The 18,824-nt window shown below is 36.4% G+C and overlaps 1 protein-coding gene and 1 pseudogene across 10 annotated transcripts in view; one reads left to right on the top strand and one right to left on the bottom strand.

The window, feature by feature from the left end:
• Positions 1 to 18,824, top strand: part of ERBIN (erbb2 interacting protein) — a 129,141-nt gene that overhangs the window by 50,006 nt on the left and 60,311 nt on the right. For all 10 annotated transcript variants that reach the window (XM_028123897.1, XM_028123899.2, XM_028123900.1 and 7 more), the window contains exons 3-4: positions 1,109 to 1,306; positions 4,716 to 4,833. In XM_028123897.1, coding sequence (XP_027979698.1) covers positions 1,118 to 1,306; positions 4,716 to 4,833 — 307 coding nt within the window. In that variant the 5' untranslated portion in view covers positions 1,109 to 1,117. The remainder of the gene's footprint in view (positions 1 to 1,108; positions 1,307 to 4,715; positions 4,834 to 18,824) is intronic.
• Positions 15,969 to 16,969, bottom strand: LOC114224672 (aminoacyl tRNA synthase complex-interacting multifunctional protein 1 pseudogene; annotated as a pseudogene).

Consider the following 18,824-nt stretch of genomic DNA (forward strand, 5'->3'; position numbering starts at 1 on the left):
CCTATGGATAGGTTAAAATTAGCCTGGAGAATTTTCACTAATTCAGAATTAAACCTTTCTCCCATTTAATTTGAAACAGTGAAGTCTGTATATCTTTACCTGAAGCAAGTTTATTCTCTAATGTGTAACCTTACACAAATAGAGGACCTATAAGATCTTTGACCAGTATTTAATTGAAATAAATACATTTGGCATGTATTGAAATTTTGATGTGGAAGAGCCTTGGAAACTTAAAGGGGTGATGATTCTGATGACTTATTAAGGAAGACCTGAAAATATCTTTGCAGTCCTACTTCCTACTCAGAACTGGGTATAGTCAGATTCTTAATAATAAATTTATTTATTTGAGAGAGAGAGGCATGAAAAAGGGGAACAGAGGTAGAGGGACAAGCAGACTGACTCCCTGCTGAGCAGGAAGCCCAATGTGGGGCTTTATCCCAGGACCCTGAGATCATGACCTGAGCTGAAGGCAGATGCTTAACCAATTGAGCCACCCAGGAGCCCCCAAATTCTTTTTTTTTTTTAAGATTTTATTTATTTATTTGCTAGAGAGAGAGAGCATGGGCGAGAGATAGTGAGCAAGAGCACAAGCAGGGGAAGCTGCAGGCAGAGGGAGAAGCAGGCTCCCCGCTGAGCAGGGAGCCCGAAGCGGGACTCAATCCGAGGACCCTGAGATCATGACCTGAACTGAAGGTAGCCGCTAACCGACTGAGCCACCCAGGCATCCCAAGGCGCCCCCAAATTCTTAATTAAAAAATAGCTCTTACCCAGAAATTAAAGAAATATATTGGTTGTATTAGGGTATTTCTAGTTGAGAATAAGCAGGACTCCTAAAGCATGATTCTTACAGAAGCATATAAATAGGTATTTAGCAGATCATTTTTTCAAAGTACAGAAGTACATGAGTTTCATTTGAAATTCAATATGTATAAATTTATATAAATTTTGACAGTAACACAATATTTAAATGTATTCCTTTGGGTGAATATAAAGAAGGAGGTACTTATCTTTGACATATAGATTGTGATAAATGAATTGTAATTTTTTTTTGAAAAATTGTTGGTTATAACATGTTTTAACTGAATTTATTTTTATTTGAATATTGCAGTGTCTAAAAATGACTACAAAACGAAGTTTGTTTGTGCGGTTGGTACCATGTCGTTGTCTACGAGGGGAAGAAGAGACTGTCACTACTCTTGATTATTCTCATTGCAGTTTGGAACAGGTTCCCAAAGAGATTTTTACTTTTGAGAAAACTTTGGAGGAGCTCTATTTAGATGCTAATCAGATTGAAGAGCTTCCAAAGGTATGTTCATACTTTCTTTTAAGAATTGTCTTTGGATATTTTTATGCAAGAAATATGATATCCCCATTGTTGCCATAATGCTGCCAATATGTTTGTGTTTCCATTGTTTCCCTTTTTGTTTGTTTGTTTAATTTTATCTTGGGGTATGCAACAGAATTTTAAGAACATTTTTTTAAAAGATTTATTTATTTACTTGAGAGAAAGAGAGCGCATGAACAGGAAGAGGAGCAGAGGGAGAGGGAGAAAGAATCTCAAGTTCTCTGTGCTGAGCGTGGAGCTCTACACAGGGCTCGATCTCACGACCCTGAGATCCTAACTGGAGCCAAAACCAAGAGTCAGGCGCTTAACCAACTGCACTACCAGGCACCCCCAATTTTTTTTTTAAGATTTTATTTATTTATTTGAGAGAGAGAGAATGAGAGAGAGCACGAGAGGGAAGAGAGTCAGAGGGAGAAGCAGACCCCCTGCCGAGCAGGGAGCCCGATGTGGGACTCAATCCTGGGACTCCAGGATCATGACCTGAGCCGAAGGCAGTCGCTTAGCCAACTGAGCCACCCAGGCGCCCACCCCCAATATTTTTTAAAATAGAATTTTAACCTTTGTTTCTTCAAGTTAATTGCTTGAGTATTTGAACAAGTAAGTTAAAATTTTGTATTTAATTTCCATTTTTTATAGCCCCTATGGTAGATAGAACTACGTTATTTCTGTAGCCAATAGATTTAGCTAGACAAAAATTGAAATTAATGTTTTCTTTTTCTAGTTATCATAAGACATTGGTTTACATGGGGCGTCTGGGTGGCTCAGTCGTTAAGGGTCTGCCTTTGGCTCAGGTCGTGATCCCAGGGTCCTGGGATCGAGCCCCACATCAGGCTCCTCACTCTGCAGAAGGCCTGCGTTTCCCTCTTCCACTCCCCCTGCTTGTGTTCCCTCTCTGGGTCTCTCTCTCTCTCTGTCAAATAAATAAAACTAAATCTCTAAAAAAAAAAAAAAAAAAAAAGACACTGGCTTACATTATTGTAATTGAGAATAAATTGTCCTTTTGGTTGTCACCTAATAATTTTGTTATTAAGCAGGTTTTTAGAGGTAGTATCCTGTTTGCCCTATTTCAGTTTGTTTAGAAAGGTTTTGGAGGACGTAACATTTCTGAAATCTAAGAACAACTAGAGGGAGGAAAGTTGTTGCCATGAAATATCCTCTTACATTATCAGTTTCTTTGCTAAAATTTTTCAGTGCCTACTTTTTCTTAAAAATCCCTCTTCATTCTCAACTCATTTTCTTGTTTATTATGGAAAAGCTTCAGTAGCTTTCTTTTTTTTCCCAAAATTTTATTTAAATTCTAGTTAGTTAGCATCTACTGTAATACTCGTTTCAGGGGTTGAATTTAGTGATTCATCACTTACGTGTAACATACATTGCTCAACATGAGAAGTGCCCTCCTTAATACCCATCACCCATTTAGCCTATCCCCCACCCACCACCCCTCCAGCAACCCTCAGTTTGTGCAGTAGTTTTAATTTGTTAGAATATTTTACTACCCAAACAGTAGTGTTTATCAAAACTGGATGGAGATGTGTTGGTAGCTCATAAATATGTGTGGCATTTCCAAAAAATGAACTATGATTTGCCCTGGTGGATTTAGAATATAAAAATAGAGAACACCCAGTTAAATTATAATTTTTAGATGAACAATGAATTGTTTTTAGTATAAGTGTGTTTTATGCAGTAAATAGGACATACTTCTACTAAAATTTATTCATTGTTGGGGCACTTGGGTGGCTCAGTTGGTTAAGCACCTAACTTCAGCTCAGGTCATGATCCCAGGGTCCTGGGATCAAGCCCCACATCGGGCTCCCTGCTGAATGGGGAGCCTCCTTCTCCCTTTCCTCTCCCCCTGCTTGTGCGCTCTCTCTCTCTCTGTCATATAAATAAATAAAATCTTTAAAAAAATTATTCATTGTTTATCCAAAATCCAAATTTAATATCAGGCATCCTGTATTTCATCTGGCAACCCTAATTAAATAGAATAGAAAATACAGTGTGTTGTATGTGTCCATTGTTACATGAGCTATATGTGTTAAATTTCTGTGTGTGTGTACACATATTGGATGGCAGTGCTTTGAAAAAGGCTTTTCCTTTGGTGGCTAGTAGTAAAAACATTTGGAAAGCCAGTGCCATCCAAGGTTGTCTTATAAAGAAATCTGTATATGGCTGTGGATAAAATATTAAAGATTGTGAGTTGCATGTTTATGAATTACTTCCCTAGGTTATAATAAGGTGCTTTGTAACTTACTGTTTCCTTATATATTGTTCTTTAGAAAGTAATTTATCTTACTTAGGTTATTCTGGAGAACTAGCAAGCCTGGAGAACTTAGTCCCTTTCTGTAATAAGCACTAGTAGGGTCTCAGCCTGGTGACTGAGTAGAAAAGAAAGAGGCTTGCTGTGACAGTGCAGATAACTGAATCACTTATACTTCTTTCAGGTTTTGGAAGAATGCTCTTCTTAAAAAGGGCTTATTCAGTGTCATCCTGGTAACAGTTTTTGTTTGGTTTTCTAAACAGTTTACTTTTTAAGAACAGTTTCAGATTCATAGCAAAATTGAGATTTCTCATATACCTAACACTATCCTCACACATGCATAGCCTCTGCCATTGTCAACATTCTCTGTGAGAGTGGTACTTATATTAAAATTGATGAACCTATGTTGAAAAATTATCATCACCCAAAGTCCAGAGTGTATAGTATGGTTCATGCTTGGTGTTGTAGTACATTGTATGAGTCTGGACAAATGTATAATGAAATGTATCTGTGATTTGGTATTAGGATACTGAGTATTTTCATTGCCCTAAAAATTCTCTGTGCTCCATACAGTTTTTTGGTGTGGAATGTAGAAGTGACCCATTTACCTACACTTTTGGTTAAATATATTTTATTTTAAATACATTTTATTACTGTGATTTTAGCCTAAGAATATATTTGTTCCTTAATTTTTTTGTCGTCCCAAATCAGAATTATATATTTTGAGTCATTCTAAGTCAGTTGTATATATTTGGAGTTAATTTATGTGAATTTTCATTTCGGAATAAGGGTGCTTGAAATGCAAGTTCCAAAGTTTGCCATATTTAATTGCCACTTATTTTTTACTACTTTAACAAAGAATACAACCATATAGTTACTGAGTGCGTTTTGCTTGGGGCAGAAGTATGAGGATGTAAATGATTGAGTAGTTCAGTTGTGTTCAGATCCATAATAGCATGAAACAACAAGAGATCGTCTCTGGGATTTATGTAGGTATAATTCATTCAGTTTAACCACACTAATAGTGTGGTTATTTATTTGTGTAAAGGTTAATAAATGAAATCTTTAAGGAAACTTAAATAATCAAAATCCTTTCTTACCTTGTTTCAATAGCAACTTTTTAACTGTCAGTCTCTACACAAACTGAGTTTGCCAGACAATGATTTAACAACATTACCAGCATCTATTGCAAATCTCATTAATCTCAGGGAACTGGATGTCAGCAAGAATGGTAAGATTTTTTTTTCCCTTGGCTTTCTGTACTTAGGAACATGTAATTTTATTAAGATTTCTATTGTGTGTTAACAAAAATACAAAATTAAAAGTGTTATATTACCTTTCGCATATATAAAACATATACATATGAGAGTTTAAAGCAATGTTGAGATAAATGTAAAAACTTTAAATGACCTTTTAATTAAAATGCTGTGGATACATGCATGTATATACTTAGGTATCCTTAAATTTATATATTTGTATATATTCATTGTCCTATTGTTTGTAATGATGAGAAGCTATTAACAACTGTAGTATCCACTGTTGGTTGTGCTATTTTTATGTAGCCATAGAGAGGAATTTAATGTTGCTCCATCAATACCGGCATGAGTATTTACGTTACAGTGTTAAAGGTTAAAAATAAAGTTGTGCAACATTATAAATGAACTGAACATCATTGAAAATTTCTTGCTGAGTACTGTATTAGGACCTAGGATTATAGTTGATGATGAGAAATAAAGGGACATGGTCACTGTTCTCTTGCTGCATATAGTCTAGGCTTAGTTTGATATATACTTAAGACCGTGTGGAATATTCCAAAATGTTAAGTGCTTACCTGGTCCAATAGAGAGAGAAGTAGATACTTAAATTTTAGAATGAACATGTATTTCTTACATAATTACAAAAAAAAAATTACAAGAGAGTAAATATTAAATGGTCTGCCAAAAGATAAGACTTTATAAGCAAGTTCCAAAACATTAGTGCAGTATCACCAGTAAATGCCTAGCAATCAGAGCTCTTGGTCGCACAGTTACTTTTTGTCTTGATGATACGAATATACAGGAGTGATCTTTTTATCATATCGGTTCTATATTTTAGGACTTACTATGAAACCACTTTAGGACTGATTAAAAGAACCATCCTCTTTTCACAATTAACAGTTAACTTTCAATGAATTTACAACCGTGCCTACCCATTTCTATAAAAAAATTAGTTTAAATAAATAAATATATGTGTTTATTACATGCCTTCATTTACTAAACCCTAATTATTTTAGTTGTGGACAATCCATATCAAATAATTGTATATTTTGTAGGAGGTCCTCTATTTAATACCTCTATTTTAAGGGTTAAATCCTTTTTAAGGAGCTGTAATGTGTTCATGTTCATTCTAGGTTCAGGGAAGGTTATAGTGGTTAGTGCACTACTGGGTTTTAGTTGTCAATAGCCAATAAATTTTAAGTTTGAAACTTGTAATTTTTTAAACTTCTATTGAAACATTTAACTTTTGGGTTAAAAATTTTCTGTTACTTGGGGGCACTTGGATTGCTCAGTCGTTAAAGCCTTGATCTCAGTTCTTGGTCTCAGATCTTGGTCTCAGGGTTTTGAGTTCAAGCCCCATGTTGGATGTGGAACCTACTTAAAAATTTTTTTTTCTGTGATATGAAAAATTTGTGTTTAAAAAATTTAGGATTTAATTACTACTTAGATTGGATTCATTTATATCCTGTTTTTCTCCAACATTTAAAAAATTTCATAGCCAGATTAAAAGCCTGCATAAAAATTGACAGAACACTGGGGCGCCTGGGTGGCTCAGTCGTTAAGCATCTGCCTTCAGCTCAGGTCATGATCCCAGGATCCTGGGATCGAGCCCCACATCGGGCTCCCTGCTCGGCGGGAAGCCTGCTTCTCCCTCTCCCACTCCCCCTGCTCGTGTCCCTGCTCTCACTATCTCTTTCTCTGTCAAATAAATAAATAAAATCTTTAAAAAAAAATTGACAGAACACTGATGGATTCACCCACTGTTAGCATTTTGCCATGTTTGCTTGCTTTCTCTTTTAAAAATATATATGAACTTAAATATGTTCAGGGAAAAGATATGTTGTTGCTTATATAAAATTTCTATTTGGTAGACCTATTTAAAATTTTAAGTTGCAGACATGAACTTTACCTTTAAATATTGGAAGCATTTCCGAAGAACAAGGAAATCCTTACACGTAACCACAATATCATTATCACTTTCAAGAAATTTGACACTACATTTTCCCTGTTGCTTAAAAATGCCCTTTTTAGCTATTTGCCCCTCTACCCCCCAGTTGAAGATCACATAGCATTCAGTTGTGTCTCTTCAATCTTTTAAAATCAGGAACAGTTTGCCCATCTGTGTTTTTCATGACATTGCCATTTTGAAGAGTTCAGGTCAATTGGTTTTTAATTTGTGTGGCTTTTCCCCTCATGATTTTATTTAGGTTAAATGGATTTCCTCAGCTTGAAACTTCTCCCTCTTTTTTTTTTTTTTTAAGATTTTACTTATTTATTTATTTTAGATTTTATTTATTTATTTGAGAGGGAGAGAATGAGAGATAGGGAGCATGAGAGGGAAGAGGGTCAGAGGGAGAAGCAGACTCCCTGCCGAGCAGGGAGCCCGATGCGGGACTCAATCCTGGGACTCCAGGATCATGACCTGAGCTGAAAGCAGTCGCTTAACCAACTGAGCCACCCAGGCACCCTTGAAACTTCTCTTTAAGGGCAGTTTGAAATGAGTTTCAATTCTGGGTGCTTTTTTTAGAGTGACAAGTATTGATAAATTTCAGAGAACTTAATCCACTGTCATTGTAGCTCTCCATATGCTGATAGTTAATTCAACTCAATAGTATTACAGAACTATAGAATTGTTGTGACATTAGATATCATCAAGTTTAACATTCCATCCCAAAGAGTTGTTTTCTACTTTTTGATCTTTTTAAATGGGAAATGTTAAAGTATAAGGAAAGAAATCTAAAATGATCTTGAATATTACTAATACAATTGTATGCACCTCGGAAAAGCTGGCAAACTGCAACCACTCTTCATGGTATGAAAATAATACTTCACTCATTAATGAACATGCTTGCATATATCCTGAAAAATGCATTAACTCTGGATTTGTTACTCTGAATTGAGAATGGTGCAATTATGGTGCAGCAGCATCCTTAATATCTTAGACTTTCATGCAACTTCTTAAAGAATAGTGTGTTTGAGTTATGACAACCTATTGGGCTGTAGTGTTTCTCTTTTTTCTAGTTTCAGCAGGTTTTTGTTGTTGATTATATTGAAAACCTGTTGTATATGATTGTATCAGCTGGTGTTTTTGAGGAGTTGGAAATAATTTCTATATGGTGAGAAGATTTAAGATAAGCACTCAAGTATTCTGCCCAGAAAGACAATGACATTAGTTATTGCTGTCAGTGAAACCTTACAATTTATTTTCACTAAAAATTAAATTGATTTATATATTCTTTTCTTCTCTTTCTCTGTGATTTCACAGAGAAAGGACCTCCTCTGTATTTTAAGAGGCATAATCAGTCCCTTGCCTTTTACTTGTTTGCTTGTTTTTTTCTCCTTTTTGTCTTAAACTCATCTAAATGCAACTGCACTGAAGTGTAAGTTTGTTTAATTTGCTCTTCCTTTTGTGGCTAAAGTTTTGCTTTATTGTTAGCTTTTTAAAGAAATAAAAAGTTCGCCACACTGCTGTCCCAAGTCATTGCAAAAAACAACTAGTGTTTGAGAAATAATCATTTCTTATGTTCAAATGCCTGTCCTTCTTGAGAAGACTAAGGGGATGATGATTAAAACATTCTGCTACATGGTTGATTGGGAAAGCTGGTGGGGAAAGGGAGATAAAAGAAAGGAAGACTAACCTAGTTGTTAATTCATCTGTCTGAACACACAGAACAGAAAGCCAGGAAATTATAAGGCAGAAAAACCAGAAAGAATAGCTCAGATATTTCTAACTGATAGGGGAATGCTAGAGAGGTTAAATAAGGCCTTTTTTTTAAATTGAGTCAAAAAGCCCTGGAAGAATGAATTGAAAGTTTGTGGTGAAAACAGAAAGTAGTTCACTAAACCTGAGAAGATCTGATGATAGGAACCAACTGCTAGAAGAGGCTCTTCACTTTAAGCTCAGAGAAGTTAAATTGATTATGAGGAAAACTACAGTCACTTTATTTTTCTCCTGTTTTCAAATTTCTGAAATTGCTAATGTGCTCTATAGTTGTTTAAATTGAGCTCTTTTAATAAATCAGTTTGATTAAGATCATGAAAGAGGAAAAACCATGTGTTAAACTAACCTAGGACTTAAAAATATTTAGACCAGTAATCACTGGTCACTGCCAAGTATGTTAATAATGTAGACTGTAACTGGGGTGTTCCACTTACTGTACCTTACCATAGGCCTTATCACTTGTGTTATACCTGGTCAAATCATACATCTGTTACCCCTTGGCCAGTGTAATTATTTGAATTTGCAATTCCTGGTTTAGACTGTTTTGACTGGAACTCACTGTTATATTATGTACTGTTTATTACCATAGCCTTTTAAGTGCAAAAACAGTAAGGAACCAGTATTAACTTATATTCTATAATTAGTATATTGAAGTATTGATGTCCTCCCAGCAGAGATCACCAGGAACTCACCTGTGGTTGAACGGTTCAGGTTTATTACTTGATGCAGTGAACAAAAACCCATACTAAAGGGTGTCTCAAGGTGTTAAAAATAAAAAAAAAATACTTATTATAGGATTTGGACTTACATTTGGTGATATGGGGGGGTTTAAGAATATGAGGTTTTGCTCTGGGTGGTGTCAAGAAGTAGGGGTAGTTCTATCATTGGGAATCCTTTATTTGTTTGTTTATTTATTAAGATGTATTTAGAGAGAGAGCGTGAGTCAAGGGAGACAGTCTTCAAGCAGACTCCCTGCTTAGTGCAGAGCCCATGAGATCCCATGAGATCACAACAACCTCAGCTGAAACCAAGAGTTGGACACTCTACCGACTGAGCCACCCAGGCATCCCTGTGATTGGGAATCTTAATTTTATCTATAGCAAGGGTAGATTAGAACAAGTCTAAAATTGTAATTGATAAAGAAACAGCTACATTCAATAGTTGGAAGAAGAGGTTGTTTGGTATTTTGTGTTTTGGACGATGTTCATATTTGTTCAGACATGATTATAGTTGACCCTTGAATGATGTGGGGTTAGGAGCTTCAACCCCCTGCATTATTGAAAATCTCTGTATAACTTTTAACTCCCCCCGCAGCCAACTTAACCATACTCACAGCCTACTGTTGACCTGAACTATGACCCCTAACATATATATGTATAATACATATAACATACATATAACATACAACATACAAAATATGTGTTATATATTATATTCTTATAATAAAGTAAGCTAGACAAAAGAAAATGTTATTAAAATCATAAAATACATTTCTAGTACTGTAAAAAAAATCCATGGTTAAGTGGACTTGCACCATTCAAACCCATGTTGTTTAAAGGTTAACGGTACATATTTGCTTTTGTTTTGATCTTTCATGGTCAAAGAATGGCCTGACCTGATGTTGATACTCTTTGAAATTGTGTAGTTCAGTAAGATTATACCAAGATGTCCCTTTGAATGCCAAGTAGCTAGCCATAAGACCAGGCCAGCTCCTAAATGTCAAGAAGTATATTCTCTTTTCCAGCAGTAAAAAAAGAGTTCTTCTGTAATTAAGCTATAGTAATATGAAGAGGAAAGCCACATTTTGTAATATCTAATCTAGTGTTTTCATTTTATTAAGTCTGAGCAACAGAGTCAAATTCTTATAAAAAGGGTATATCGCAAAGAAGGAACACTATTAAATTCAAGTGAGAATGGAAAAGGGAAAGATACTTGGAATTCTTAAAGAATTAAGTAACTCATGATAAAATTTAGGTTCTGCATATGTTAAGGATAAAATGAGTCATCTTTGAAGACTGGCTAACACAAACATTGAGAGTAGGCCTCACTGAGAAAGTGATGTGAACAAGGACTTGAGAAGTTAGCCATGTAGATATCTGAGTTAAGAATGTAGCAGAAAGAGGGAACAGCCTCTTTAAAGTTGGGTAAGGTGTGAGTGTCCATTGTATGTGTGGGAAACAGAAGGCCAGAGTAGCTAAAACATAGTAAGCAAGATGGGAGAGTGAGAGGAGTAGAGGTCAGAGAGGTAGAGCCTTGTAGGCATTAGTAGGTTCTTTGACATTTACTCTCAGTGACATGGAATCATTTGGAAAGCTTTGAGCAGATCGATCAGAGCATGATCTGATTTGTGTTTTAAAGATGTACGCTGGCTATATGTAGAAACATTATGGGTACAAAGGTGAAAAGTAACCAGTTGGGCTGCTATTTCAGTCATCTCTGGTGATAGTGATGGAAGCAGTGAGATACGGACAGACTCTAGATGTACTTGAAGGTTGAGTCGACAAGATTTTAAGATGGATTGAATGTGGGACATGAGATAAGAGATAAAGATGACCTCAGTGGTATTGGTCTATGCAAGTGGAGGGGTAGAGTTGCTGACAGCCAAGATGGGGTCATCTGTGGGAGTTGTAATTTTTAGTGGAAAAAATCAGGTCATTTTTGGACATGTTACATTTGAAATTAGGTATCTCTTTATTCACAGGGGTCCGGAGTTTTCAGTCAAGAGGGAACTCTGCTTGCTATGCATATGTGGGAGTTGTCAGCTTATAGATAGTATATAAAGCCAGAGGTCAGATACAGTCACTAAGGGCATGAGTGTGAAAGAAAAGAGACCTAAAGGATGAGTCTTGGTGGCAACCCAACATTAAGAGACCTGGAAGAAGAGGAGAAAGGTACAGAAGATCCTGAGAAGAAAGACTAGTGAGGAAGGAAAGAAACCAGTAGGATGAAAATGTTTTTCTTTGCTACATTTTAGCTTCTGAAGAAAAGGAACCATGTCTTAGTATTTATAGTCTATAATAGTGTCTAACATTGTGTGTAGTTGGTACACATTTGCTGAATAATACAGAGTATAGGTAATCTCAGTTTGGGCCATGTTTTGTTTGAGATACCTAAGCAATACCTAAGGGGCATTTGAACATTCTTATTTGGAGTTAAGGGGAGGGCAGGGAACCAGAGATGCAGATTTAGAACCTGTAGGAATTAAAGTCGTAGTAAATACAATGCTAGCAGTTTGTAAAAGAAAATCTGTAAATATTTCAAAACTACTCCTTTAAGGAAAAATTATTACTATGTATTCTGAAAGCTGGAGATGATTTAGAATTACTTATTGCAAAGATACTGGTTACTTTTTGTAAACCTCATACTATGGAATAAAGTACTTTAAATTTTTAAAAATATAAAGTATATGTTTGTGGAAGATGATAAAAGCATTATTTTCCATAAAATATTAAAATTATAGAAATCTAATAGAGAACTCTTGAAATTATTCTTTCTCCATATCAAAGTTTAGATCAGTAGAACATACTATACTCATTGGTCTTTTTCTCCTTACACACACTTTATCTTGTACTAAAAATCTTATAGCTCTTGGGTAATATTTTTTATGTAGACGATTTCATGATACTTCAAGGATGTAAAAAAGGCTAAAGAAATGAGATATTTAGCTCAGTTTTTTAAAATGAAGTGGGTACTAATGAAAACCATGGAATGTCCTTCCCCTGTCCTTCCTCTAAACGTGGGATGTTTTATTTTAAAAGTTGTGTTTTGATAAGAATAATACACTGTGGGGGTGCCTGGGTGGCTTGGATGGTTAAGCGTCTGCCTGTGGCTCAGGTTGTGGTCCCAGGGTCCTGGGATCGAGCCCCGCATCGGGCTCTCTGCTCAGTGGGGAGCCTGCTTCTTCCTTTCCCTCTGCCTGCCACTCCCCGTGCTTGTGCTCCTGCTCACTCTCTGTCAAATGAATAAATCTTCAAAAAAAAAGAAGAAGAAGAAGAGGAATACACTGCATCCAAGTGGGATCCACTCCAGATATCCAAAGCTCCTTCAGTATTCAAAAATTAATCTGTGTAATTCACATCAATAGGCATATAACTAATTCCATTTTTTGGTGTTTACGTAAGAGAAATAAAATATGTGTTTATAGAGTGATTTTTTTTTTAAGCAGATATTCATAGTACCTTTTTCATAATAATCCAAACTCACTGCCTTTTTTGCCGTTTTTTCTTCCATGTCTCCCACTTCTGGGCCCTGAGTACCACATCTGCCCTGGGAGCCCTGCTGCTACCCCCATACACATTTGTTAAAGTTTTAAGTCAGTTTAGCAAAAGAGTACTGTTTTAATCTGTTAGAGTTATTTTAGTGTATCCTATAGAATTATCACTTGAGGCAAATTATTTGTTATTTAAAGGACTGATAAGAATTAGAATATGATTCAGCAACAAATATTTTGTATGTAAATGAATGAGAGAAAAGAAGAAGGAACAAAATTAGTGTAAAAAATATGGATGTTATTGATAGTAAGTCAAGTTTAGTAAATGCTTGCTGTTCAAAGGTACAATATACTAAATAGTTACATGTGCTTAGGACAGAAAATTGAATCAACCTAAACAAAACCTTCGAGCAGTAATAGAAGACACACAGATACTATTAAGTAATTCATTGTGTACATACCCTAAAATGTGTAATTTGAAGTGTTAAATTTCTAGGTAAAAGAGATGCTCTGTAGATCAGTACTTCCAATTTTACGACTTCTAACAAGGTTTTTAAGTTTTTATTACCATTAATAAGAAAATTCTTCTGTCCCTCATTCCCTCCAAAAGCAACATCTCTCATGTTCCTGTTACCATTTTATTAAAAAGTGGCTTTTCGGGGCGCCTGGGTGGCTCATTTGGTTAAGTGGCTGCCTTCGGCTCAGGTCATGATCCTGGAGTCCCTGGATCGAGTCCCGCATCGGGCTCCCTGCTCAGCGAGGAGCCTGCTTTTCCCTCTAACCCTTCCCCCCTCATGTACCCTCTCTAGGGCTCTCTCTCATTCTTGCTCTCTCAAATAAATAAATCTTTAAAAAAAAAAGTGGCTTTTCACTCAAAGAATGAATACTATAAAGCTACTTAATTGTATTTTTTTTTTTTTTAAAGATTTTATTTGAGAGAGAGAAAGCAACAGAGAATGAGCAGGGAAGGGCAGTGGGAGAAGCAGACTCCACTGAGCAGGGAGCCCAATGCCGGTCTTGATCCCGGGACCCTGGGATCATGACCTGAGCCAAAGGCAGATGCTTAACCATCAGAGCCACCCAGGTGCCCCTAAAGCCACTAAATTTTAAAACTTAGATGAAATGAAAAATAAATTTCCAAAATCAACTGAAGAAGCAGAAAACTTGAGAAGACCAGTCAGTACAATATTAAATTGGATAGTCAGAAAAACTGCCAAGCCTACTTTTAAGAGCCCGTTTGACTAAACCTTCACGGAATTGGGGTTATCCCTAATTTATAAAAACTATTCTGTAGATTAGAGTATGGGGGAAAGTACACAACTCTGTAAGGGTAAAATACACTTTGATAACAAAACTAGATAAAGACTATTTAAATCGCAATGTTGGGATCATGTGCTGGGATGACAGCAATTTCTCTGCCGTAGATCTCATCCTCCATCAGGCCAGCCCAAGCCATCCCAGCCATGTTTCTCACAGAACAATAAGAGGATCCTGAGAGCTAGTGGAAATTAGCCAGAGAGCTATTTAAACTCTCAATTTCATCAACTCAGCTGATGTTTCATTGGCCAAAGCAGAACACATGGCTGAGCCCAGAATCAGGAGATACAGAAGTTATACTTAATATTTTAATGGGAGTAGTTGAAAGATCACATTGTAGAAAGTGGTATAGGGAGTGAGTCCATTAATGCAACTACTCTATCTCACATACCTAGAAATGAACTTTATAGAAAAGGTGCAGTACAATCTAAATGGAAGAAAAATACAAAACTATGGAATAGATGAGTAGAAGGATCTAAAAGGAAAGACTGTCAGGAAACATAACCATGAAAGAATCTGGAATATGACAGAGGTGCCTCTACCAATCAGTGGAATAAAAAAAAAATATTTTGTTAGCACTGGAACAGTGGTTTTGTATGGGAAATAGGAAAAAAGAAGAGCCTTACTTCATAATATGTACTAAAATAAATTGCAAATTAATTAAGGATAACAATATGAAAAAGTTACAATTACCAGATAATGTAGAATATTTTTATGACTTTGGGATAGGAAAGAGATCTTATTCAAGATACAAAGAGCACAGTAGGGGCACTTGGATGCCTCAGTTGGTTAAGTGTCTGACTCTTGATTTTGGGTCAGGTCATGATCTCACCATCATGAGATCGAGCCCTTTGTCGGACTCTGCCTGGAGTGTGGAGCCTGGTTGGGATTCTCTCTCTCCCTCTCCTTCCTTCTCTCTTTCTCTCTCTCTCTGTAATAAATAAATTAATTTTTGAAAAGCACAGTAGTAAAGGAATGACATTTCTATATGACTAAGTAATACATGACAAACTGTGGGAAAAATTTGATATACTAGTATTTCTAAAGAATGCTTACAATCAATAATGAAAAGATAATCCAATAGAAGATGTGCAATAAACTGGGAGTTCAAAGAAGAAATAAAAATGATCAGTAAACACATGAAAATGTGTTGAGTATCATTAGAAAATATCAAGAATATCTAGCTTTAATTTAAATATACATTTATATTATTGCTGGTGAGGTTCAACCCCTTATACTGGCATGTAAAGACAATAGCAGATGTTGACAAGAATATGTATAAATAGGTATTGTGTTGTGTGAAAATTGGTATTGTCACCCTGGAAAGGAGTTCGGAAGTTATCTAGTGACATTGATAACTCTGTGCCATGTCCTATTCAGCTAGTGAAAAAGAGAGGCAAAGGTTCTCCCCTCAGAGAGCATGTATTCTTAGTGGTGGGCTGGTAAACAAACTTTTAAAGATAGGTAAGTATATGTTAGCCTGTTTGACATTGTCCCATGTCTTCTGTTATGTTGACATTTTTTCATTCTACTTTTTCCCTGTGTTTCAGATTGGCTAATTTCTGTTGCCATGTCTTCTGGCTCACTGAAATGTTCTCCTACAGTGTCTAATCTTGTTCACTCTCTTTTTTTTTTTTTTTTTTAAGATTTTATTTGAGAGAGAGAGAGCATGAGCAGAGGGAGGGGCAGATAAAGAGGGACAAGCAGACTTCCCACTGAGCATGAAGCCTGATGTGGGGCTCAATCTCAGGACCCTGAGATCATGATCTGAGCCAAAGTTGGACACTTAACCCACTGAGCCAGCCACTCAGGAACCCCAACCTTTTTTTTAGGTACAAGTGACGAATATATTTCTTTTTATTGTTATTAAAGTTTTCTCAAATGTAGTTCAGTAAATGAAGTATTTTATTTTATTCCACTGTTGGTCATAGTTTGAGCCCTACACACTCCCTTCCCTTTCACCTCAAAGGAAGCTCCTTTTTATGTAGCTACACACTCATCATTAGTAAAGAGATCAGGCTGGATCTGCTCCCAAATCATCTTCTTAGGAGTCAGCTCCTTGTCAGGTTCTCCAGGAAAAGCATCAAAAACAATTCTGTCTCCAGGAACAGACCCATTAATTAGGAGGTGCCAAGATTTCAACCTTCTCAGGTGAACTAGCACACATTACCATTGCTTGAGATATTACTCCCCTCATCTTTGCAGGTTTCAGGTTACAAAGTAAAATCACCATCCGATTTTGCATCTGTTCAAGAGGAACATGATTCACCAGGCCACTGACAACTGTTCTTGGGGCTGTTTCTCCAACATCTACTTCTTCCACATATAAAGAATCTGCATCAGGGTGTTTTCTGGCCGTGATGATACAACCAACTTGAAGATCCAGACGAGAAACATCTACTGGCTTAGAGCCAGCGCTTCCCGCTACTGACTGCTGTTTTTTCTCCTTTTTCTCTCCTTTCACTTCAATTTTCTCTTTCATCTTCTTTTCTTCTGCTCCTCCTCCTATCTGTTCTTTGGCACAGGAAGTTATAGTTGTTGTTGTTGGTCTAGACTGTATCACATTTTCAGAAACTGTGGAATTAGCTTGCAGCAGAGTACCAGACGGAAATGGTATTTGTTTCACTCCGTTTTGAATTTCTGCCTGAAGTAGCTCTTGTTTCAATTCTTCAATTTCTTTCTTTAATTTAGCATTTTCAACTTGAAGTTTCTTCTCTTCTCCCAAAGTTGCCTGCAAAATTGCTTTCTCCTTAAGAGCAACTTGCTGCTTTAAATAGTCAATAATTTGATCTGCTTCTCCACCTTTCTGTTCCAGTCTCTTCAGAACAGCACCATTAGTTGCCATTTTTGCCAAGAAACGGCCGAAAATCTGTCTGTCTGATTCTGGAGTTAGCTCTTTTAATGTCCAAGCTATAATTTATGAATCGGTGGACAGAGCAACCTGGGGAGCCTCACGCGGGCAGCCTCAGTCCAGAGCAGTTGGGCAACCCCAACCTTCTTTTAATCCTGTCCTGTATTTTTCATTCAGATACTATATTTTTTATTTGTGAAGTTTCCATTTATTTCTTAAATTTAACCTTTTCCTCTTCACCATTTTGTTCATTTTTTCCCCTTTAAGTACAGTAACTGTTTTAAAGTTCTTTTCTTTTGTTTCTGAGTCTGTTTCTAGTAACTGAACAGTGGTAATGTTTTATAGTGGAATATTTCAAGCATTTTCAAAAGTAGAATATAATAAATCTGGTGTACCTATCAGCCGTCTTCAGCATGTATCAGTATACTGAATACCTCCTAGTATACCTTCATCTATACCTCCTAGTTTGCCATTCCTCATAGTTTCTGTTAAGATTTTATTTATGTATTTTAGAGAGCAAGAGCAAATGGGGTGGGGGAGGGCAGAGGGAAAGGGAGAGAGGGAGTCTCAAGCAGACTGTGCTGAGTGTGGACCCCCACGTGGTGCTCAATCTCACAACCCTGAGATCATGACCTGAGCTGAAACCAAGAGCCGGATGCTTAACTGACTGAACCAACCAGGCGCCCCTTCACCTCTGATTATTTTAAAGCAAGTCACAATCTTTTTCATACATAGTATTTCGAGATAAAACCACTCTACTGTCATACTTGAAAAAAAACAGCTAATAGTAATTCCTTAATATCATTCGATATCCATCATTGTATATATTTGCTAATTTGAAGATTTCGTGAACTCTGTAAATTCCAGCAAAAGTAAAAGTTCCTAAAACTGAAATTGAAAAAATGAGTTTCTTGACTGTTAGAGAAATTGAATTTGTAATAACAATGGTAATAAAACTTTCCCTTAAGGAATTATTGAGCCCAGATTTCTTTTTTTTTTTTTAAGATTTTATTTATTTATTAGAGAGAGAGCGAGAGAAGGAACACAAGCAGGGGGAGTGGGAGAGGGAGAAGCAGGTTCCCGCTGAGCAGGGAGCCCGATGCGGGGCTGGATCCCAGGACTCTGCAACCATGACCTGAGCTGAAGGCAGACACTTAATGACGGAGCCACCCAGGCACCCCTAGCCCAGATTTCTTTAATTGAAATTATTGTAAATTCACATACAGTTTTAACAAAAATTGCAGAGTAGTCCTGTGTACTTGTTACCTAGTTTCCTCAGTGGTAATATTTTGTAGTATTCTAGAACAAGAGACATATTGACATTGATACAGTCCCCCAATTGTACTCTTGGGTCTCCTCTTACCTGGGTAGTTCCTCAGTCTTCCTTTAATAGTTTTAAAGTTTACTGGCCAGTTACATAGTAGAATTTCCCTAAATGTGGATTTGTTTGATGTTTGCTTATGATTAACTTCATGTTACATGTTTTTGGCAAGAATATGACGATAATGGTATTGCATCCCTTCCTAGTGCATCTTAGATTTGGTGCCACGTGGTGTTGCTAACGGGTGATGCTAACTTTGAAGCAATTTAAGATGGTGCCTTTGATATTTCTGCAATGGCTTTTTTCCTTTTGTAATTAATAAGTATCTTTTTGGGAGAAACATTGAGAATATATTGGTATCCTGTTTTTCATCATTATTTTACCCACTGATATTAGCATTTGCTGATGAGTTTTAACTGAAAAGTTATTACTGTAGTATTTGCCAGTTGGTGATTTTGCATTATTAATTTTTGGTCACCTGAAATTCTGTGTTTGGCACTGTGGTAAACTTGCTTACCTAAAATGATACAGTAATGAAGTTGAAAG

The sequence above is a fragment of the Eumetopias jubatus genome, unplaced genomic scaffold (assembly GCF_037043125.1).
Source record: "Eumetopias jubatus isolate StellerSeaLion01/CBP00866 unplaced genomic scaffold, mEumJub1_p1.0 scaffold_5, whole genome shotgun sequence".
Lineage (NCBI taxonomy): Eukaryota > Metazoa > Chordata > Mammalia > Carnivora > Otariidae > Eumetopias > Eumetopias jubatus.